The sequence below is a fragment of the Lynx rufus genome, unplaced genomic scaffold (genome assembly GCF_022079265.1).
Source record: "Lynx rufus isolate CCGP_SWC_20201006 ecotype Redwood Valley unplaced genomic scaffold, mLynRuf1.p SCAF_3, whole genome shotgun sequence".
Taxonomy (NCBI): Eukaryota; Metazoa; Chordata; class Mammalia; order Carnivora; family Felidae; genus Lynx; species Lynx rufus.
In genome coordinates this window covers 55633224-55658447 of record NW_025814845.1, presented here as the reverse complement: position 1 = coordinate 55658447, position 25224 = coordinate 55633224, and the positions used below count along the sequence as shown (strand labels likewise).

General features: G+C 39.4%; 1 protein-coding gene across 1 annotated transcript in view; it reads left to right on the top strand.

The window, feature by feature from the left end:
* The window catches only part of ADAMTS3 (ADAM metallopeptidase with thrombospondin type 1 motif 3), a 262254-nt gene that overhangs the window by 13753 nt on the left and 223277 nt on the right, over nucleotides 1–25224 (top strand). The window contains exon 3 of the mRNA XM_047092005.1: nucleotides 7305–7714. Coding sequence (XP_046947961.1) covers nucleotides 7305–7714 — 410 coding nt within the window. The remainder of the gene's footprint in view (nucleotides 1–7304; nucleotides 7715–25224) is intronic.

The following is a 25224-nucleotide window of genomic DNA, read 5'->3' as shown; positions in this document are numbered from 1 at the left end:
TTGATGAATCTATGAATGGGATGCTGTTATCCTCATTTTACAGATGAGCACTGACATGAAAGTCTTAAGTGACCAAAATCACAAAGGTAGTAAGTAGTAGAATTTAAGCCTTTTAAATGTGGGACTTTAAAATAGTTTTCCTGGCAGTAATTGAGACACTATTTTGGTACAATTGATATAATATTTGGTAGTGAGAAATTATGTCAGGGACTTTGGATTCGGTACCTTGTTGGTTTGCAGTGTATAGCAAGGAGGACTTAAAGTGATTGGAAGAGATGGGATTAGTTTGAGAGCAATTTCTAAGAAGAAATCATGAGGACTAGAATGATATTAAATGGGGCTGGGGGTAAGGGGAGAGTTGAAATAAAGTCAGTGTTCTAGCCTAGGGCTTTCCGAGACTCACCACATCATGAACAGAAACAGTGAAGTCAGGAAGGCAAGCTGACTATTTAGGTGAAAATGAGAAATTTGGCTTAGATATTTTAGGGGTGCAGAGAGGGGACAACACATTATTCTAGACAGAGAACTGATATGTTTAAGTTTCAGTTTGAGGGAAGTGCCTCTTTTTTTTTTTAACCTATATTTACTATTTGCCCATTATGTGCAAATACTTGGCTGAAACACAGACACGTGTTAAAAGTGTCCAAAGTCTCAGAAATGATAAAAATTTTGAAACGATTAGAAAATTCTAACGTGGTTGACATTAAAATAGAAAGTCTGATCAGTTAAAAGGTCTTCAGGCATATGAAACACAGATTGCCTCCTGAAATACTTTGTAGGTTGTTTAATATTTGTACGTGTGTACAGACTATACAACTATCACACACACACACACACACACACACACACACACACACACACCAGAATGTGTCTTTTTCATTCAGCACAAAGAGGAAGAAGGCATCAAGTTAAACTCTCAAATGAGGAATTTAGAGAATTAATTTTCTGACAAGAAGAATTGTTAGTGTTACGATTAGTAATCCAGTGAAGACGTGACAACACTTTTTCTTAAAGGTAGTTAGAGTTTCTGAGGAGATCCCGAATGTAAACATACCCCTCTTACTGGCTTGAGGGAACAGGTTAGAAATAGCAAATACAAAGATATAGTAAAAATATCTTTTGCAAATAAGGCTGGGGGAACAGGAGGCTCTCACTTTGATAGGAAGTGTGCTCCCTGGGTGGGGTGTGTCAGACCCCCTGGGCTAGGGTAGGGCTCACCCCTGCTGAGGTGGAAGACAATGTGTCTCCTATCAGGATCCTTACCAGAAGAAGAATGAGGAGGGAGTCTCTCTCTGAGCTTTGCAAACTTCTTATTTTCCGAGACTTATCAATCATATACATCACTCTTCTTCATGAGGCAGGAAGTGGGGTGGGGGAGTTGGGGCGAGGGGGTGGGGTAGGGGCATGGGTGGGGAGAAGGGTGAGGCAAGGGATGGAGAGGCCCAGAAGAGTCAGAGAAAGATCTCTCTTCACAGAGAACAGGAGCAGGTTAAAGGCATTCCACCTCTAACTTAAAAAAAAAAAAAAAAAAAAAAAAAAAAATCAATCTACTTGAGATGCCTTTATTGTAAGAAAGAGGCAAAGATGAGATGATTTTCAAGGTCTTTTTTTTTTTTTTTTTGACCTGAAGAGATATTCTGTGACTATCTAAAGGGATTGCGGAGTGGGACTGATTTCCTGCTGTTTGCTTCTAAGTATGAAGGTCTCTGTGTCTGCACTCCAGGAGGTCGGTTTTAATGGTTAGATCTACTTTTTGGTCCTTAGTAGGTTAAATATAAGACCTAGATACTATGAAATGTTTGATTTACTGGTCAGCAAGAGTTGTGAGAAATAGATACAATGTGTGCAAGCAAAATTCTGGCTATAGAAGTATATGACAACTTGTGTAGTTGGCTGTCTTTGCTTGGTGGTAAATTACTATTTGGGGAAAAGATGAAAGATGGTACATTCTAATTTTAGGTACACCCTCAGGCTCAAACTTGGCTCTCATTCATTCATTCACAGGTATTTATTGAGTGACCTCAGGCTCTATTTTAGGCACTGGAGAGCAATAGTAAAGAGAACAGGTAAAAATCTGTACCCTCCTGAAGCTTATATGTTAGTGGGAGAAACAATAAATAAGTAAACATGAAAACAAGTATAGGATGTCAGATACTGACAAGTTTTGTGAAGAAAAGTAAAATGGCTAAGGGGATAGACAGGACACACCTTACTGAGAGGGCCACATTAAAGCAAAAACCTGAAGGAACGGACAGGTGAGTCATTCAGGTCACCTCGGGAGGAGATCCCAGGGGAAAGTAAGCACAGTGAGTAACCTTGAGATGTGAGAATTCTCAGTGTCAGGCTGTGGGACAGAGTAAAACCCATTTTACTTTGGGTTGGATTTTGAGAAGAGTGCCTTGTCTTGCCACTTCAATGACTCTAGCTCTATTTTGAGGATAGTTTATAAAGGGGAGGAGGAGTGGAAGCAAGGAGAACAGGTATGCGGCACATTCAAAACTGAGACCACTGGCTTGGACTGGGGTGGTAGCAGGGGTGGTGGTGAGCTATGGTCAGTGTTTGGAGACATCTCGAAGGCTGAGTCATTAGAATTTGTTGAAAGATTTGTTTTGTGAGGTGATAAGAGCTAAGGATAGTTTAGTCAAGTTTTTGTTCTGAGTAGCTGGGAGGATAGAGTTGCCAATTATTGATTTGGGAGGAGAGAGATAGGAAGTTTACTTTTGGAAATATTAAGTTGAGATGCTTAGGGAATGTCTACATGGAGAGGATCCATAGGCAATGGAGTTGACAACAGAGGGTCCCATGGATGAAGCCGGAGCTGGAGATGAAGGATTGTGAAGGCACTCTCAAACCCATGGGATGGGATGAATTCACCATGCATGGGAGGGTAGATGCAGAAGAGAGGAGTCCATGGACCAGGTCCTGCAGCACTGTGGTGTTAAGCCAGTCATGGAGGATGGAGGGGAGACCACTGAGGAAAGAGGAGAGCCAGAAGATGTCCTGGAAGCTAAAGAAAGAACATACTTCAAGAAGGAAAGAGAGATGAGCTGGGTCAGAATCTGCTGATACGGCACGTAAGGAGATAGAGTCTTGGCCATTGGTTTCAGCAAGATGGGGTCGCTAGTGACCTCTAGAGCCTAATTGGGTCAGGCTTAAGGAAGAGCAGGAATGGGAAGACAGGACTTGGAGACATCTGTTGTAGTCAGTCATTTCAAGTGTTTTGCTATGAAGGGTAGTGAAGTGATGGGGTATCAGCGAGAGAGGACTGTGGCGTCAAGAGGGTTTTTATTAAAGATGGGAGATAGGATGGCAGCTTACTAGTTTGATGGTGGGAATGATCTAGTGAAGTGGGGAAACTGATGAGGAAAGAAGAGAGGACAGTTGCAGAAATTGTTTTTGCAAAGGCCAGAGGGACTAGGATATGGTGCACAACTGGAGGATTTGCTCCTGGGTAAGATCACAGACAGCTCATCCACAGCACCTGGAGGGAGGTGGACCATGTGTGTGTAGACACCAGGCGGTTGGGGAAGGTTCACTGCATCTGAGTGCTGCTTGGGTACCTAGTGACCACAGTGTGGCTTTATAGTGGCTCTGCCCATTTGTGCTTGTAGAATTTATGGCCCACGAAAACCTTTACATACCTATTGCTGTGGCCCTTAGCCATCTCTGCTGACAGTTGTATAGTTTCACATTTTAAAATTGCACATGGGCAATATTTTAATGCGTAGCCAACTTACATTTAACAGTAGCTAATATGTATTGCATCTTCTGCATAATCGCATAATCTCATTTAAACCTCTTTCTAAGTCTGTGAAGTTGGAACTATTACTAGTCTCCAGGTAACACCTGAGGACACTGAGCCTAAGAGAAAGCAAAGTTCTTTGTTTTGACTTAACTTGCTTCCCGACAGTGTGGTTCCTTCCTTAACCATAGGCTGTGCTGCTTTGTGGAAGTATTTGGACCTATGAAGTGTGTCATTTCTAATTATAGTAAATTGACACTGGATATAATTTAATTTGCTTGTGTAATTATAATCAGAGATTAAAATACTTTTGATAGCTCTGAGCTTTCCTCACCCCCCGCCCCCTTTTTTCTCCCAAAGACGGAGGATTTGAGAGCCTTTTACAGAAATGTTTGAAGCTACGCTGGAGGAAAAATTGGTTGGCTGGCTGCGAGTAGACAAGACGTTGTCATTCGTGTGGTGGGTTTCCTTTATAAGTCAGATCTTAAATTAGAAATCAGCAGCAAGATGTTCCATCTATTCTGAAGTGAGTAAGAGCACAGGAGCATGGTCTTCAGTCAGAATGATCATAATTGAAATTTTCCTTCGGCTTCTTGCTTGCTACGTGTCAAGCCTTCCGGGCTTGCTTTCTCATTTGTAACCCAGGGATAATAACATCTACCTACTGTGATTGTTGTGAGAATGAGGGATGGGAGAGTCTTGAGCATAAAGCGCAGTGCCCAGTATTTATCCTGCCAATAAAGGCAGGTAGCCTGGTAGCTCCTTTGTCAGTTCTGCCAGCTACTGTCCAGGGGGATGGTGGCCTGAGGGTTTACTGAGTGCATCTTTTCCCTTGGTTACCTTACTTCCCAACTGGAGGATTACCCATGGCAGGTTTAATTTCAGCAGTGTGTCTTATGTATGCATGTTTGGAATGATTTGTCACTTAGCATCAGAGAAGACAAGGCTCTAAAGAAATAGGCCGTCTTTATTTTGAATAAAAATGCAGAGCATACTGTCTGACAGTGGAAAAATGGAACTGTCCCAGAGAGTCTGGGATGCATGGTTTGCCGTAAGCCTGCGGCTCTGCGTGTCCTCGTGGGTGTGGAGGAGTCTCCTTGAATTCTCCCTAAATTTTCTAGTGGTCCGGTCACTTAATCCAGGCATCAGTATATTGTCTAGACTTTGGTTGTGTGAATTCCCTTCAGTGGAGATGGGAAATCTCCTTCCCTTGAAAGAGTAAACACATGGTTAGAGAACGAGTTATAACTGGGATTACTTGTGCAGCCAGACACCCCTGGGCCTTGGGTAGTTTGTCTTGTGAGTTGGAGTGTCGCAGCACAGACAAAGCAAAGGCTCTCTGGTGACCTGCATCACTAACTTAATACATGTTAAACAGATCCTACCGACAGGAGACCCTGGCATGTACAAAATCTTGTATTAGATGACATTGGAATTAGCAAGCTGAATGGGGAAGTTTCTCGTCCTTAAGGAATTGAAACTTAAATTTGGGACAGGCTTTGTCAGTCCCCATCCAAGAGCCTGATTCATCGCTTACTGTGGAAACCGTCCCCTCCATCACTCTGCTCCTGTGATGCTTGAGTCTATTCCATAAAATTTAGAGTTCTTTCTATAAACCAGAAGCGACAAAAGTATTCCCCATGGATTTGGCTGTAAGAGAGGCCACATCTTTGGGTCTGTGCTTACGCTGATGCCTCACGCAAGTCTTCGGCTGTGATAGAGCCTACGAAACAGGAATCGTGTGCTGTCGCTGCCAGTATTGGAGTCGGCCTTCACTTTACTCTGTGATATGACAGTCCTCACTCCTCTGCCTAGTAAATATTTACAGCAGGGTCATTTGATCTGTGCACTTGATAAAGAAGGATATTTTGTTTAAATACATTGGTCACTATAAATGGCATAATGATAACAAACATGCACTCAAAGAATTTCCAAGTTGCAAAATACCTTCATTTGTCTTCTGGTATTTTATACATTGTTTGAAGTATTTCAAATGCAGGAAAACAATGAAAATATTCTGTAAGGATACTTTCAGATCATAGGTTGTAGGTTCAGTTATGAGGCATTACACTTTCATTTATTGGATGACATACACGCAATTCCTCTAGGTGAGAAGTATGTGTGGATCATATCATTTTTTTCAGGGTACTTTTACACACTGCAAGACTGGTTTTAGGCTAGAATCATGAAGGTGGGGAGCTTTTTAACTTCTGTTATCAGATTTTGCTTGCCTTCTTTTCTCGAAAATCTTTGTCCTCCTCATTTTGTCTTCCAGTATCCATGGTCTTTTGCTTCAGAATCATTTCTAGTAAGGGATAAGTGGTTTATTCAATGTGCTATCTTTCTCAAGGATGTTTTCATTTTAGCAGTCATAACACATTTGGCTAAACTAGGGCAATTAATTGTGAAATTAAGCTTAACATGTAGGTGGTCACTTATGCTGTAAGTAAGGTAGGCCCCAAATACACATCCATATTAAAATGAGTATTGGAGCACCTGGGTGGCTCAGTCATTTAAACCTCCGACTTCAGCTCAGGTCATGATATCACAGTTGGTGAATTCAAGCCCCGCATCAGGCTCTATGCTGACAGCTCAGAGCCTGGATCTTGCTTTGGATTCTGAGTCTCCCTCTCACTCTACCCCTCCCCCGCTAGTGCTCTGTCTCTCTCTCTTTCTCTCAAAAATAAATAAGCGTTAAAAAAATTAAAAAACAAAAACAAAAACAAAAAACAAGTATCTGTCCCACATAAGGAATATGGTGCAAAATGACAATGCCATTTGCTCTTAACTAACCCGCATCTCCATATTCAATTTATAGATTATGATTTCTACTTTTTTTACCCATTCTTCTCATTTTCTAAAAATGTTCTGTGATTTATGGAGCACAACTCAAATGTAGCAGAATGAGTGTATGGGCTTTGGAGTATAACTTGGATTCATATCTGAGCTTCACAGTTGCTTGACCTTGGACACATACTTCCTGAATCTCAGTTTCCTCACCTGTGAAGTGTGATTGTTAGGGTTGTTAATGGTGGAAAAAATATGTGTAAACGACAGCACCATAAACTACAGTGTATAAAGTATAGGCCCATGGTAAATGCAACATAAGGTTGCTATTTTAATCAGTAATACTTCTAGGAGTCTTAAAGGGAAAAAATAAAACAATCAAAAAATTTCCTCTACATAATAACAAGTTTGTTAAACATTTGTAGCAGGTGTCAGTTGTGCCTGTAATAAATTAATTGGGAGCATGTCTTGATTATAAGCAAGCCAGATATAGTTTATGGAAACTTATTATATCCTCAAACATGTAATGTGATATGAATATTCACATTGTAATACATTTTTTAAAATAAAATGATTCATTGAACACAGAGTTACAGAAATATATTTGAGAAATGATTTAAGTTCCCAAAATTTCATACTTAGGAGATGGTTCGGGAACATATATATTTTGCAAGTTGAGGTACAGTCTTGTGAGGTGGGCACTTTATGCCTATGTTTTGTCCTCCTGTGTTCTCTTGTTGCACAGGCTTCTACAATTCTATTTTTCACCCTACAGATTTACCAAAATTAAAGAGACAGAGAGAGTATGAGCTGGTGACTCCAGTCAGCACAGATTTTGAAGGACACTATCTCTCCCATATTCTTTCTGCAAATCACAAAAAGAGGTCAACGAGGGACGTGTCTTCCAACTCTGAGCAATTGTTCTTTAACATCACAGCATTTGGAAGAGACTTTCATCTGCGACTAAAGCGCAACACTCAGCTGGTAGCTCCTGGGGCTGTTGTGGAATGGCATGAGACCTCTCTGGTGCCTGGGAATATAACCAACCCCAATAATGATCATCAAGCAGGAAATGCTTCAGAAAGAATCTGGAAAACAGAGCCTTTGCAGACTAACTGTGCTTATGTTGGTGACATCATGGACATTCCAGGAACCTCTGTTGCCATTAGCAACTGTGATGGTCTGGTAAGACTTATTCCCTTTTGTGCGTGTGTGTTTGCAGGTGTTAGGGAGTGCAGCATGGTTTCAGGGTGGCTTAGCAGGTAGAGGTAGAAAGGAAGTCTTATTGTTATATTTTAAGTTCAGGAAGAAGCATTAGAAAGCATTTTACTGTCAAAGATGTGTACGTTGGCTTAATTTTGACATGAAGACAACATTATTCCAAGAAACAAAAGATAACCTGTTTTTATCTTTTTTTTTTTTTTTTTTTTTTGCTTATATTTTCACTTGTGTTACTTTGGGGAATTTTATTTCCTTATTTCTTTCAAAGCATTATGAAAATTTTCTAAAGAAATGTAGATTCCTTCAAAATGATAGTATTTCACTTCTTACGTGGAAACTTTGGATATCTTCTTAAAGAAAGTATTTTGAATGCATTCTTTCACTTCCCCACAGAATGCTAAAATGGGAAATGAGCAGATACTTTGTCAGAATTTGTTCAAATAGCATTACTTTACAAACATGAGATGTAGTTCTTTCTGCATTGCGGCTTTGAATCAGTTTTTTCTTTATTTTCAAATAAAATACCCATATATTACCCTTCAGTTTTGTTGTTGAGGCCAGTAGTAACTGACCCTTCTTTACATACCCCGCAGATGTGAAATATTTTTATTTGTTTTGTATCTCCAGATGCCATTTGAAAAGTGTGTCAGTGTTTATGCCTCTTCCATCCACAGTTGACTCCAAGTCTTTGTTCAAAAAAGCAACCATTTTTCTATCTATGGTGGCCAGGCTGCTGTTTCTTGGGAGTTCAGATCTATTCCCTTTGTTTTGTCACTCTTCTGGGAGTTCTCAAAATATTCCTTATGTTCCTGCTTGTGATTATTTTACCTTGGCTGGATTTCCAACAATACCATTAATTTTTTGCTATTGTTGTTTGTTCTATGCATAGGCCCAACCCAGAGGAGTTATGATACATATGTTTTATCAAATGCTAGTTAGGTCATTGTTTTAGGCTTTTTTTCTACAGTCTTGTACTGCCTCCTGATGTTCTGTAGGCTTTTAAAAGCCCGCACAGAAAACTGAATAGAACAGGTCCATGTTTTCAAGTTGGATTCCATTAGGTTAGGATCTATATATATAAATGCTCACATTTGGTGCTAGGTGGTATTCTGGGGTCTGAAGGCATAAGGAATCTCTCAAATTCTTCTCATTCTACACAAAGGTTGAATAGATGGGAATTATGAAGTCACTGATTGGGAAATAAAGAAACACTTTCTAGAGGACTAAGTTTAAAGTAATTCATTGAGAGAGCTTGATTCAGTACTACTAAGATATAAAAGAAAATAAATTATATAAAAGGTACTGTTTTATAATACTTGTAAGTAAAATATATTGAGTGTAAAACTTAATTCAGTGTTATTTTTTAGTTTTCTAGCATAAAAAAGTGTGTACTTTTTATTTTCCTAGTTGAGATTTGAGATGTGGGATATTAGCTTGAAAATCAGTTTAAGGAAGGTAAAAAGGCAAAGAAAGCATTTTTAAACCTGATCGAGAAATCAGTATTTTTCTTACTGTACAAGTCAAATGATCTAATCACAGAGACAGAATCTGGGGCAATAACACATTGTTATAAGGAAGAGGAAAATATAGAGTAGGAATGAATGTTAATTATTAGGATTCTTTAATTTCTCACTTTTAAGATACAGTGTAAACATCATGTATACATGGATGTTGAGTGCGTGTCTGTACTACATTGCAAGTATTCATTTGTTCCATTATTTGACCCATCAGTTAATTAAATAATATTTGTGGGAGCCAGTAATGGACTGAGTGCTATTCTAGGCACTGTGAAATGGTGAAAGGAATAATGGTTACCATCCTACAGCTCAAAGACGTCAAATTTGCCATAGAATTTAAGTGTCAAAATATTTGGCATATGTATGCAGAGTAGCGTCGTGTTTAACTTGAAAAATTGTAGTTAAGGGAAATATCTTCTGGAGAGAGTTTATGGATAGGACAGAGTTTTGAGCCAGAGATAAGTGGCTCAGACCTTCAGCTTGATCCAGGAAAAGGGTGGGTCTGGCCTGCAGAGAAGGCAGTGCTGACGATGTGGGTATGTGAAATGAGGCCTTTTCTAGAGTTTCCAGCTCAGAGTAGCCATGTGCCAGGAGGAGGAGTGAAGATGAGGGCAGGAAGAGCAGTGAGCAGGGTCATGGAGAGCACATCACCAGACTGGAGGGATAACACCAGGACCGCTTTATTGAGCTGGGGACAAATTCAAAGAATTGCAGGATTGCATTGGATGGGATAAGCCCTTAGCAGAGATGAAGTAGGAAGTTTAATTGAAGGGAATGTAAATAAACTTGGCTGATTCCTGAGCCCATTTTCCCCTTTAACTGGCAAGGAAGGGATTTAAGCTTGACCTTTCTTGACCTTAGAAAGGGAAGCTGGGATACTGAGATAACATAGATGCCTGAGGATTAACCTGATGGGCTATGAAGCCATTGCCCTGGGAGGCTCTGATTTTTTAAAAATATTTTTTTTAAAGTTTATTATTTTCAGAGAGAGACAGAGTGTGTGTGGGGGAGGGGAAGAGAGAGAGGGAGACAGAATCCAAAGCAGGTTCCAGGCTCTGAGCTGACAGCACAGAGCCCAACATGGGGCTTGAACCCACGAACTGTGAGATCATGACCTGAGCCAAAGTCGGATGCTTAACTGACTGAGCCACCCAGGTACCCCTGGGAGGCTCTGATTATAATCGACCAATGGATAAATCCCAGCCCAGCAAGTATATAGTTAAGTCTCTACTGAAGCTCTACCTGGACTAGAAGTGTAATCCTTTCGGTTATGTTGATTTTAGATGGCATTCCAGTGATCTGACTTTCTACATGTGTCCTTTCAAGCTGTTGCCTATAAGAAACAGCCATAGGTATTTATTTTTCACTAAGATTGGGGGCTCTATAGCAAGGCCTTCTGAGTGAAACGCCTTACATCTCTTTTCTCTTATGTAACCTGTGGCATGCTATGTGAGTTTGAAATGGGCCTCACTCTCAGAATTAGTTTGTAGTAAAGAATGCTTTAATTTAATTTAAAAACCAATGGTCCTCAAAGTGTGTCTACAGACTCAGGCTTGTGAAAAGAGAAATACCAAAAGTGAGACTATATATATAGAAACTCTTATACCAATTTGACAATTATTATATTTGCATTGGGCCTGATAATAAAATAAAAATGGGGCTTGTGTTTTGTGTTTTATCATTTAATTTTTCTAGTAATTAATTTTTGTTGTATTTTACAAAATAGTCCAAGACCAGTTGGGAGAAAGAAAATGGTTTCTTCACCACAGATAGTTTACAAAGCAAGCAATGACACTTAGGTGTTTTTACTCCTCTGGACATCAGATACTTGACTGAAATAGTAAGGTATAGTCTACCTATCCCAGGTAACTATATGAAATGATCACAGGAAAGGTACTTTAATATAGGTGTTATTTAAGAGGACAGAAAAATGCCTTGAGTGACATATCCAAAGCCAATGTCTAGAATTCGATCTAGACATAGATATGCATAGTAACTAATATATTACTCTCTGGGTTTCTGAAATCAGCATCAGAGTCTTCTGCAGAAAGGAATTGACACTGGTTCTTACCCAGTGTGGCCAAGAATAATATCTGTTCCTGACTAGTGTGACCTTTTCCTGTTCTTTGCAAGATGATCAGTTATGAGTGACTACTGATTCTTTACCATTTACAGCTTTTTCCTGCTCTAGTCTATCCTACTTATAGGTAAGACCTATTGAGATGTTTAGTCATTGAATTGCCCCTGCTTTCTGATAGCATTCAATAGAGAACAAAGCCCCGCTTCTCTAGACTTCCCCCAAATTACCCAACGGAAGCCTGAGTCCTGCTAATAGGTTCTTTCTAACGCTCTCTTACTGAAATGCTCGTGGTTCCCTCTGGTGTGCATTCTCCCTCCATGCAACATGTAATAAACCCAGCTTGTCCACTACAGATGTGCTGCTGGTGGTCTTTGGCTAGAGGGTGTTGACGTGCTTTACCTCTCTGCTTCTACATTTCTGAAATTTCACACACTTCTTAGTGGGAAGACACTTCTGGCTGAGAATCTCAGCTGAAAATAGATTTCTTTATTCCACAGAGCCCTGGCATTTATTCTGTAACACCATTAAATCTCCCCTGTGAGCAGTGGCAGCTCACAATCATATTTTGTGGTCTATAAATGTGCCAAAATAAAGGGTTGTTTGGTTAGTAGGCTTTATTTCATGTATTTCATAACATAAGGAAACTGAATTTCTCTAGACTTGCTGGAACAATATTGCTATGTTAATTCCCCTGGATTATCATCAGAGGGAACTAGTTGGGAGTGGAAGAGCTGACTGGTAATGGTTTTCCTGGGTTATCTCAGTGATTTCCTTGTGGGCTGGGCTTATGATCAAGGGAGTGTATCTAGGACAGAAGTTTTCAGCATTTCAGAAGAACATTTGGAATTCTTCCTTCAAATGAAATCACTAGGGGTTATCTAAGAAAGTAATGGGTAAAACGGATAAGCTCAGGAAAGGCCTGGTTGAAACACAGTTGGGAGATACTGTCTCCTGGTGTCTCTTCTTCCTGACTCCTCCTCACTTCCGACCACTTGGAGGCTCCCTGAGATCTCGGACAGGGATCTTCACTCTTAGGGCAGAGGGTCTTGGAAGCTTGAGGTTAACACTTTGGAAACCATAAATGGTACCCCTTTCCTGAAATATCTGATAGTCACATCTGGTTAATAATGATGGCATTTTATCTTTTGTAGACTTGGGGAATGGCCAGATGAAGTCTTTGAGGACAATTGCAAACCATTAAGAAAATAGCCTTAAGATTTTCCTGCCTTAATGGGGCTCCTGGGTGGTTCAGTCGGTCAAGTGTCTGACTTCAGCTCAGGTCATGATCTCGTGCTTCGTGGCTCTGTGCTGACAGCTCAGAGCCTGGAGCATGCTTCGGACTCTGTGTCTCCCTCTCTCTCTGCCCCTCCTCTGCTCGTGCTCTGTCTCGCTCTCTCTCAAAAATAAATAAACATTAAAAAAATTAAACAAGAAAAGATTTTCCTGCCTTAAGACTTTTGCTTTGGGATTTGGTCCCCTCAAAAACATGTTCTTGCCAGGCCTCTTTCAGTAAGTCTAGCTGCAGATGCACTTTTTAAAAAGTCTATCTAAAATGTATTATGAGCCAGTGTGCCTGGGATTAAGAATATTTGACCAGTGATTGTAAATGCAGCTCAATCTAATGAAACAAATGTTTGATACTAAAAACAGATACAAGTCTCTAGTTATTTATAGTGGATTTAGAAAAGAGCGTTTTTGAGGGCTGATCTTTAGATGCTGACATTTGAACATCTGCTTTTATGAGAAGAACTTGATGGCTGAAGGCCTGTCACCTCCCTGGGAACATGTCTATGAAAGGTGTCATTTTTTTTTTTTTTTGATGGGACAGGGGGAGATCTGTATGTTTGTGGTTTACATGCAGATTTCAGAGACCTGAGAAGGTTGCAGGAAAAAAGGACTGAAACCTTGTTTTATCCCCGGGCACCTACACCAGGCTGTTTGAGCAATACAAGACTAGATAAAGCTCAAAGCCCCCATACCCTTTAATTTCCAGAAACAGAAGGACAAAAACAGCAGCTGACACTGGCCCCTTTCAAAATGAAGAATGGATGGACGTTCTCAAGTTCAATTAGTCTGGGAGAACCAGTACCCCGACAGGCCTCATTGCTTCTTTCCTGAGATTTGGTTAAGCTGTGACCCTCTGGGAGCTGACAGCACTTACCTTAGTTGTGTGTCCCCGCTTATGCCAGGTGTGCATGGTTGGGTACATCTCCCACTCTGCCTCCTTTCTCAGATATATAGGCAGCCAGTGTGTGCATAATCGGGGGAAAGAGGCAAGGTTTGGCATCGTCCTTGATCATTTTCACATTTTGTATCTGATTTGCATAAGTCGAAAATCATACATATGTCAAGTCTTTCCCGATTTTTTTGGCTCTATTTCTCCTGTGTGATTTAGTTGATCTTCTACAAAGAATATCCAAGGACGCGGGCTTGGAATAAAGTAGGAAGTGGAAAAAAAAAAACCCATCAGAAGTGTTTTTAAATTTAAAAAATATTTCTTTATAATAGCTTTTTGTAGTTCATCTCCATTTTTATCTCAATTTTCTATATAAATATCACCGGTTCAGTGCTGATTATTTGCTTTACATCATTTTGATTATGATTTGTTTTTACTTTATGTCCTTTCACTTTGGTGTAGTAAATTTTTAAAAAATAAGATTTAAAGATGAGTTAAAAAATCGGGGGAAAATGTAAAGATACTGCTGCAAATCTGTCTGGACAGACGTGGACAAACAAAATAAAAGCAGCAGCAGAGGTACTCTTTCTTTCTGCTGTCAGCTTGGGAAGTAATGCTTCTTCTTCTTGCCAGTGTCTTGACAACCATGACTTCATTAAAACTCTAATACAGATTTTTTGAAGATAGTCAAGACATGCCTTAAACCTGTGAAAATAGTGCTGACCACATCTGAAAGTACCTTCTGCTAGTAAATCACCATAAAACAAGAACAAAAAGACATCCTGGTGTTGATATGATGCCCTTGTGCATAATCATGTTTTGAGGTCAGAGTTCTTGCTAACTAAATCCAGCCTCAAAGTTTTCAACTTTGAAGAAACTGTGTTATTCTTTTGACTTAATCTTTGCTTCCAGGAATACTGATCCCAAGTTAAAGCATTTTGAAGCACTGGGGTATGTAAAGTGCTGTACCGATTGCTGTGGTAAATAGTGAGGGAAATCAGGCATAGCCTTTGTCTCCCGAGGGCTCTGGAAATAAGATGTGCAAAAGCAGAACTGAAGTACAAGGCAGAAAGTTTTATATGTTGTAAGACTAGACCAGATGAAATGTGAGAGCTTGGATGGTGGAACAATGATTTCTGCCTGGAAGGATGTTAGAAGGCTTCTTGGAGGAAGCAATATTTGTGAAACAAGAGAATTGGAAAGGTGAGCATTTATGTTACAGTGATCCCTGATGATGGTGGGGACGGGATGGGTAGGAGGAGGAGCCTCTGAGGAACATAGGGGTCTTGTTGGAGGTCCACCTGTGATGGCCCTAAGAACAAAGGGGAAAAGGGGAAGTTGATTTCATGAACTTTGTAACATATAAAACCAATACAGAGGAGGGCCAGTATTAATCCAAATACAGGGCCAGACGATACAAAAGGGAGAAAGAAAAAGGAGCATACATCAGTGACTGTGTCATTGAGATTAGCAAGTTTGCATGGGTATTCAGGATGGAAGGTGGGCAAGATTCTTGTTCCTTAATTATGTTGCTTTTCTTCATAGAAAAATCATGAAGTCATGAGGCCTTTTTGTGTGGAGTTTAGGGGGGTTTTTTCTTAGTCACTTTTTTTCTAGAATTTGTTCCCTAAATTTTATCCCAGAGGGTTATGAAATTTGACTTTGAAAATCTGACTTCTCAGATCTTCGTCCAGGTTCTTCAACTTTTCAAGTTTGATCAGTGATTGTGCCATTTAGGAAGCTTCCTGCTAAGACTATTATTTTTTCCATCTGAAATGTTTTCCTCACTTTCTTATTATATTTACTCTATGTTCATATCCTCTACTTCTTTTCATTCTCCAAGGAGTGTTCCTAATGTCATTTTAGTGGTATCAGCAAAACCTTGGATTGCGAGTAACTTGTTCTGCAAGTGTTCTGCAAGGCAAGCAAACATTTCTAATAAATTTTAACTTGATGATCGAGCAATATCTTGCAATATGAGTAGTACCTGGTCCCGAATGTCACATGATCATAACGGAGCCAATGGTTCTTGAAATTCTCTTTGATATGCGAGTGCTTTGGAATACAAGCATGTTTCTGGAACAAATTATGCTCACAAACCGAGATTTAACTGTATTTGTTTACAATGCACTACTATAAAGATAGTAAAAAAAAAATGATGGGGTGATGGGTGGCTCAGTTGGTTAAGTTTCTGACTCTTGATTTTGGCTCACGTCATGATCTCACGATTTGTGAGTTTGAGTCCCACATCGGGCTCCTTGCAGACAGAACGGATCCTGCTTGGGATTCTTTCTCTCCCCCTTTCTCTTCCCCTTCTTTGCTCATCCCCCCCCCCGCCCCTCAAAATAAATAAACAACTTTTTTTTTAAAAAAAGAAAGTAAAAAATTTGAGCATAAAGAGTAATTAGATCAGCTTGACTTAAGTCTCAAAAAAGAAAACAAAAATAACTGAATAGATGCATTATATTTGATATTAAATCTTATCTTTATCATTTATAGTATTTGTACTCTGTAGCTATATATGTATTTCTGTGTATATAGAAATATATATATGCACAGACACACACATATAAACACATATGCACACATCTTTATGGCAAGCCATAGAAAAGGGAGAGAAAATCAGTGTTTAATAAAATACTTTGATTTAAACACCAGTGACAGAATTTGATGTTAGGTCGTAGAGTTGGTGGCAGAGCTATATTGGCATGTGGGTCTAGTGGCAACAAAGCCCATGACAGTTCTATTACCCCAAGCTACCTAAATGTGCCTCTCACAATGTGGGTTGTTGACAAGAATGAACGACTTGAATTGACTTGTATGTTTTTAACACTGCTGGAATAACAGCAGTGTTAATCAGAAATACAATTGAAAAATGAGGTTGTAACCTATTGTTGTTAGTCTACAACAGTGAAATTGCAAAAAAATTTTGGGATAGAAAATCTATTGTACTTTTTATTCAGGTAGTCAGACTTTGGGAATTCTTTGTCTCTAAAACAAGGGACTTTGATCACCTGGTGTTTTTTTTTAATTATTTTCAAAAGAGTTGATTAATTTTTAAGCAATACCAGACTACACTAAATGTATCAACACATTATCATTAGTCTTAGTGTGGTTTGTGAGTCCTTTGATAAACAAGTTCAAATCTTCCATAATTGTAATACATTTCTGAAAATTCTAGTTTATTGATTAAAGAAAAAGGGATATATAAGTGCACTGAGGTCTAACTTCAGAGTTAGTAATGTTAAAAAAAAAAAAGGACATTATATATAGCCTGATATGTTTTGAAAAGCATTATCTAGATTGTTATAGCCTACTTTTATAAAATGCTTACAAGGTGTTCAGTTTGGAGTTTTGTAGCGAAATCGATAAACACCAATGAAGAGGAACCCCAGCTAAGCTATTTAGAGTTATGATACTATGAAACAGTTCAGTTTGGAAAAATGTAACTACTATTGGTGACAGATGTCAACACGTGTGAAATGGTTGAGGGAAACGGCTCATGGCAAGAGTGGGCATGGCGTCAGGGTAGAATCAGACAGACTTAACTCCAGTTCCCATTCCGCCACCTACCAGCCTGTGACCTTACACAAGTGATTTAACTTTTTGGAGGTGTCTTTCCTTCAGTAAAGTAGACGTCACGTCAAGGCTTTTCCAAGACTGTTAGGGCATCTTTCACACAGCCTTGTGCTTAGGAAATTGAAGATTATTACTGTCGTCCTTTTCCTTCTTTAATCAATTTAAAATTATTTGTCCTTGATATTTTGTGATTTCATAATATTAGTAATGGTTTTAGTTCACAAAATAAATACTGCAGGTGGCCAAGTCAGCCTGTGACCTAATTTATGGAAAATTCCATCTTCTCTGAAGTGAATACCTTGGTGAAAATCCTGTAACGTTCACATCACCTTCTCCACCTGAAGCAGGGCTCCTTTATTATCAGCTCTTGAGAGATACTCTAACTTTTGCCCTCCTGAAGACATCTAAGGATGGGAAACTCACTACCCTCCATCTTATTTATATGTAGCTCTGCCAGATAGAGGAAGTCCTTTCTTAGGTTCTACTTAGAAATATGAGGTAAAGACACCTTGTTCCACTTACTAGGTTTTTCAGAGTTGAGAAAGATGTAGTAAGCATCCACGATTGGCTTCCTATTGTTATTATTATTGTAATACTTTTGTTTTATGCAGATGACCACTCAGCTGTTTCAGTGTACCTACCATGCAGGAAATTGCTTCAGGAAAATTTCCCTTTAGTCACGTGATATAGCCCATACTCAGCTAGAATGGAATTAACCAGGCATAAGTCATAATTTTAACATTCCTCTCATGCTTTTTGTTTTGGGAAAATATTTATATTATGAACCTCAGAGTGATACATTTTTTAGGATAGTGATAAAGAGGTCTATGGCATTAGGTGATATAAGACTGTTGTTCAGAGCCTTGCCAATCTTGTTCATTTCTTATCTGTTTTATTAGGTGATGGCGGTCAATATGCTTTCTTATATCAATTTTTTTTTCCAGTCCAGAGTATTCCTTAAAACAAAACAAAACACAGCAAAGTATATGCATTTTCTACAACTCTGTGAGGCAGTTGAGGGGAATGGAGATAAAGGTGGCATGATGGGTCTCTAGCTCCAACTATCAGAAAATTCATTTTGAAAATTCATCAGTGTAAGTGGCATTATCAAAATAGACTTTTGGGGTCCTGGTGAATTTTTGATCAGCTGATTTTAACTCCAGTTTAAAACATAATAGATTTCTTGAAGGCCTACTTCTGTCTGGTGATGTCCCTAAAAGTGAAAGATTGTTATAGATTGAGAAGACTGTGCTATTAGATGCTGGGGTGTCATATGAACATAGTGGGACCCGGTCTGAGCACTTGAAGCCCAAGAGAAAACGAACAACAGCACTTAGTGAGAGATTCTGCAAATGTTAGCAACCCAGACCCAGTGGGAAAAGTTTCATTTAGCATTATCTGTGAAACAGGATGCTTTTAACATAGTGATTAGAATCTTGGGCTAATACTTCCTTTAAGCTTGTGGGATACTTGATCTTGCTTTAGAGGGTGCCAATATTTTCTGCTTTCCTGCCTGGTTTTATACACTCCTTTATTTTTCATACCTGTCTCCGAGGATGGTCTTAACTGGCTGCTAGGACAAGAAAACAGACCAGAAAGAATGATGTGGATCCAGATATAATTAAGTCACTATAAGATCTCCGTCTCTGTTTGGTCAGCCACATGTCATTGTTACCTTACACTTCAACTGTGGCACCAAACCTAGACTCGTAAGATTCTGAACCATATTGGTCCTAGACTTGAACTATTGATCTAAAATTTGGGGGGAGGCCTCTTTTTATGTGCTATGCTTGGAAAAATTTTAGAAACATACGCCTCTATGAGAATGTTTTAAAATTAGGACTATATATATGGAACTACATTGTTTCTCCTTCCCATACTTAAAAACTAGGGGTTTGAATTAGATCGGTGATTCTTTTTCTTCCAACTGTTGGACCTTATGTTTTGAAATGGTATGTAAACCAGAAAACTGTTTATTAAGTAATGAATCATTTTTCCTATGTGTTAATAATAAAAACATACAAAATTGGCTGGTCAGAATTGCCAACGAGTACAACTTACTTTCCGTGTGATCTTCGGTGATCTTTCTGATAAAAAGATAGTCATTCTTAGAACCTATAGCATTTTGTTCAGCTTTGTAATACAGTGATAGTCATTCCCAGATTTCTGTTACTGCCTCCACTGGTTCCTACAGACTCAGGGACCTAAAATTAGGGAATTATTGACCATGAACTTCTGAGATTCATTTTAGGACTGATGTTCTATGACTCTATAACTAAGTTTGTTGTGGACAGTGCATTCCAGGCCAAGGAAGAAATCAAAGCATCCTACTTGACCATTATTGTTAACAATGGTCTGGGGTAGAAACTGCATATATAAGTGTTACTTTTCCAAATGTTGAGATATGGTTGCTTTGTTCTAATGCTTTTCCTATTTATTTTTTAAAATTTATATTTAATCCATTATGACCAAGTCTTGTGTTCTTGAAGGCTCCAAAGACTTCAACTATCACAACCCAAGCTATTATAGTTTTGGGAGATGTTTTCCCTTGACTTCCAATAAAATGTGGAAATAACTAGTGTAAAGAGAAATATGTATATTCATAGATACGTACATACATACACATACGTCTACATATACATGTGTATATGTGTGTATCGAGAGAAATATAGTTATGTTTTTATAAAATATTAAGAGCAAAAGGGACTCTCCCTTGGATATGCTGTTAGGGAAGTACCTACAAAGTTTCTTCAACACAGGAAGGTGGTACCAGCTCTGTTGATGTCTTTCCCTGGAAGAGCTCTTCATGTGTTGCATATGTGGAATATGCACCTCAAGTTGAGAATCCTTATTCTCCCCAAGGGGCCTCAAACCTCGGTGGGCACCAGCATCTGCTGGACAGCTTTGTTAAGACATGGATTGCTTGGTACTACTTCAGCTTCTGATTTAGCAGGTCTGTGGAGGGGTCCAAAAGTTTGCATTTCTCTTTTGTTAATGTTTGTTTTTATTTGTGTGTGTGTGTGTGTGTGTGTGTGTGTGAGAGAGAGAGAGAGAGAGAGAGAGAGAGCGTTCAAGTGGGGAGGAGCAGAGAGAGAAGGGGACAGAGGATCTGAAGTGGGCTCTGCCCTGACAGCAGAGAGCCCGATGTGGGGCTTAACTCACCAACCATGAGATCATGACTTGAGCTAAAGTCGGACGCTCAACTGACTGAGCCACCCAGGTCCCCCTAAAAGTTTGCATTTCTAACAAGTTTTCAGTTAGTGCCAGACTTCATAACTCAACTGTTCCATGTCTGTGTGCAATATACTGGATACTGGTTTTTCCCAACTGACCTGCTTTCTCTGGTAAGGAATTATAACTTTTCTTTTTTTTTTTCTTTCTTTTTTTTTTTTTTTTTTTTTTGGTCTGTAGTACTACCTTGGCCCTAGCCCCCTGCCCAGTCATAATCCCAGCCAGGTTGACTCAGCATAGGTTAGTCCCAGATTGGATTAACTGTGCATAGCTACAACTTCCTCTCTTGGTCCCCTTGTCTGGAGGCTACATGTTCTTTGGAAGCACCAGTGAGTGCCATCCCCAGACCATGTTCTGGCAGAGTATAGAAACTATCTGAATATGGACAAGCCACCTTAATATGTCTGATCCTTGGGTTCCTTCTCTGATTCATGGAAAGATTTCCTGATGGTAAGTGGAACTTTGAAGTGGATGCTCATAAATTATTTAGTAGCCAGTAAGAAGAAGTGCTTGTGAGGTTCTAAAGCCACTTTGCCTTCAAGAACTGGTGGTGGGGCTATGAGTCAACACAGAGGCCTTGAGATCTTCAGTTGTCCTGTGCTTTGACAGTCTGGAGCCATCTCTCTCCTTAAGTTCCATGAGTCAACCTTGCACTGTGTGCATACACCAGTTACACCAGCTCTGTGCTTTAGCCACACTCTTCTGTGTCTACACTCTGAACTTTGATGGTCTCATCTGATTTTATGGCTTCAGATATCATCTATGCAATGATGACTCCACGTGTTGGCCCTTTCCTCTGAGCTCCAGACTTGTCTGTGTAAATTGCTGCCTACCCAGCATCCCCAGCTGGATGTCTAAAAGCCATCTCAGATTTAAAAGGGCCGAAGATCCACCCTTAACAGCCATGACTACATGATTTTCTCCATAAAGTCTGGGTAACTATTTCTTAGTCCAAAAACTGTAGTCCACCAAAAATGCTAGATTCCTTTTATTTCCTCATCCCTCTCATCGGATCCATAGTCTTAAGATTTTTCTGTAAAACATGTTCTGAATCTACTTAAATCAAAGTGCTACAACTTTGGTCCAAAACACTGTCATATCTTCCCTGGATAGTATAGTGAACTCCTAACTGGTATTTTTGTTCTGTTTTGCCCCTCTTCATCCTCCACATAGGAGTTGAAGTGAACTTTCTAAATTTGATGAACTTTGTTTAAAAGCCTTTAGCGGGCATGGGAATCTCATGGAGGACTTGTCAAAACATAGATTTCCTGGTGCCACCTGGGGTTTCTGACTCAGCAGGTCTGCATAGGAGCCTGACAGTTTGCTTCCCTAACAAGCTCCCAGGTGACACTACATTTTGGGAAGCAGTGTTCTATAAAATCTAATCTTAGCATACTTCTCTGATACTATTCCCTTGTTCACTGTATTTCAGCCACACTGGTCTTCCTTTCGTCAATCCTATAGTCCAAAGTTTCCCTTTCTCTGGTCTTTTGGAAATGCTGCTTTTTTTTCCTACTCAGAATATTCTGTAAATAGAGGTTCCTACTCACCATTTTGAGTTAACTAAAATTCCATTTCCTCAAAAAGGATTTTCCTGGCCATTTGCTAAAATAGCAACCCTAGTCACTCTACACTATACTAGTGTTTTTAATCTTATTTGTATCCCTTATTGGCATCTCAAATTTATCTTGAATTAGTTTTATACATTTATTGTTGGGAGAGCATAGCTTTTTGTACTGAGGATGAGAACCCTTTCCTCTGGATCTTTAACTATGCTTGGCACACAGTATGTGCTCAAAAATCAGTATTAATAGACTGTAGAGTATAAATATTAGAATGGGGAATTGAGTACCACTTTTGAAAGGTGAATTATAGATCTCTCTTTAATGTGTTTAGAATTCCCTTTTTGTAACTTTCACAAGTGAAGCGAGTGCTATGAACTTCAAAGTTTAAGGTTCCTAAGATTTCATATAAATCAACTGTATCCTTCTGAATAGTATTTTAGTGCTGTGGTTTTCATAACTTTTTTTTTTCTTCTCATATTTTCTCTCCCCTTCTTTCACATAGAAGTAGTGATGGAGCAACATCATCTTGACCCAAACCCATACTTAAATTCATAATAGAGGTATAGTGTGTCTCTTAAATTACTTTACTCTTGTTAAGCAACAGAAATAGATACAAATCAGCATGGCAACTTATTGCTTAAAAAAAGATATAATTTTTAAAAAGGCATTATGAAAATATTATCCTTTGGATAAATTCCTTGGAAGAAAACAAAATATCCTTTACTGACTTTCCAGTCAAGGTTGTTACTATAGCAACCTATAGTTCTCCTTTCTGAGGGCTGGTCACACATAAATTATTTGTTTAATGCCTTTTTCCCCTGTGCTGAACTAGAAACTCCATGAGAATTGGAACTGTGTCTGTAATGCTTACTCCTGGTATCCATAAAACTAAACACCATTCTTGATATATAGTAGGTGCACAATAAATATCTGATGAGTTTCTGAATGAATGAAGACACCGAATGTAAGTTCCATGGCTCTGTAATCTGCTTGCCGCCACCTTCCAGGTTTCATGAACCTTAATGGAAGAAATGCTTCCTCTGTGTAGAATCCCTCTCCGGCCTTCCCCGTTGGTACCCAGAACTCTGCTTTGTAACTTTTTCATTTCTTTTTGTGGTTTCTCCTTGATGGAATGTTATAAAGATTCTCAAGCCAAGTACAAAAAGCCACACCTCTTTGGTTTCTTGGATAGCTTGACTTCTTCTAGGCAAGTGCTAGTTTTTCCAACTTTTGTGTCTCTTGGTAACTCCCAGGATTCTTTGTATTCCTGTGAGTGAATTCTCTCTCTGCTTCTTAGGAGAGAACAAATAGATTCATTAATACCTGGCTAACTCATTCATTCATTCAATAAGTATTTATCGAGTATCTATCATGTGCTGTATACTTTCAGTGCTAGGGATGCAACAATGAGCAGAAGCAGACATAGTATTTGCCGCCATGGAGTTTATCTTAGATAGAGTGGGAAATAGAGACATTACTTTTTAGTCACCCAACTGGGTAAATAAAGATATAAAGGACAGGGACAATGTTTTATGAAAAAGGCAACAAAGTCATCAGACCTAGGCTAGGGGTCAGGGAAAGTTTCCTGGAAATGATAGGTGAGCTGAATTTTAAAACATGAATAGGAATTCCCTAGATATGGCACCTTGTGAGCACATTTTATGAAGAGGACAAGGAGACTATGGGGACAGATTATCGGAGTTGGTTGAGATAAAATTTATTTTCCAGAAGAAAACTAATCTGCCACAGTCCTCCTGAGCTACTATAGATGTTTTTATCATAATACTAATACCAGTTAAGGTCTCTGAGCATGAACTCTGTGTGCCAGGCATAGATTTGTCTTTTACAGGAATTATCTTAATCCTGACAACAGTTCCTGTTTATGGCTTAGGAATCCAGAGAAGTGAGTGTCTTGTCTTTGTGTCATGGAAGACCTTGATACCTGCATTCAGAACCTGTGCCTTTGTTACCTAATCCTGGTTCTCAGTGGGTATTCCTAATATTTCTGGTAGCTCGGGTAACCTGAATTCAAACGCAGACACATTTATGGATCTCTCATTATATATGTATTCCCTATCTATCTACATATGTATACAAAGATGTATGTGTGTATGTTTACATGAAATAGTCCATGTGGGTATTTAGGTGTGTGTATACATAATGTATGCACACACATAATTATGTATGCATATCATTAGTATATTTTGATGTTGAAAATTGGATATAAGGATTTGAAATCAAGCAACTTAATTGTGGAAAATTTGCTGGATGGGATAGATGACTACTAGTAATTAATAAATGGCACTGAGCTCTTTCATATCAAGTTTGGGGGCCTAACCACAGCAGGCGTGTGAATTCATTAGGACAAGTGAGAATCTGCTGTGTCTAGCCTTATCCTCTGCTGCTAAAGCAGCTCATCTCCATTCACAGTAGCTGCTTATAGCTTTAAATAGCATGCCCTGGACTCTCTCTGCCAACTCTTCTCAAGCCAGCCAGGGTTACTGTGAGGCCAGGGTTGCACGGACGACGCGGTCTGTGCGAGGCCAGGGAAGGGGTTAGTGAATTGGCCAGCTGCCTGGGCACTGGTGTAGGGAAGCCATGGCGCAGTGCAGCAATTTCCTGCTTGGGGTGAAGCCCTAGAAGGCTGGTGCTGCCTAATCCTGGATTCTTTAATTCTTTTGTGACAACTCACTGCCCCCCCTCCTGTACCCCGAGTTTCTTTTAGGGGAGAATTTGATTTACACTATTCACAGGTACATGGGGATGATTTAGGGTCCTCCACCCTTCACTCCCAGCTCAGAGTCATTTTACTTGGAATTTATACTCTTAGAAAACTGGAATATCATACTTTCCAGGTATGAGTTTCTAGCATAGAGCGATCACATTAGCAACTGAGCATACTTACTCCTGATGGACACTGAAAGACTGGGAGAAAGCACAGATGTGTATGTGTGTGTGGGGGTACTCTAAACATTAACTGTGTCTCAGGGAGGGCGTGAAGGATCAAGCAATGCCTGGGAAAGTAGACCATCAGGAAGGAGATGAACTGAAGTCTGGTCTTGACCTAGCCCACTTCTCTTTCTTTGGAGGGTGAGGGCAAAAGAAAGTAAGCAAACTTATTCCCAAACTTGCTTAATTTAAGTGTCCCTTCTACTAAGGTGATTGAACTATTCCACACTAAAGTACAGCTGATAACTGGCTTCTTTTCTGATTATCCTAATTGTCTCAGTAGCTTTGCTTTATCTTTCAAGTTCAGGTGTCTCTCTAACAATTGGTGGAGTTTCAGGGAGAAATTTGAGGACGGGGGGTGGGTGGTGGAGCACTTC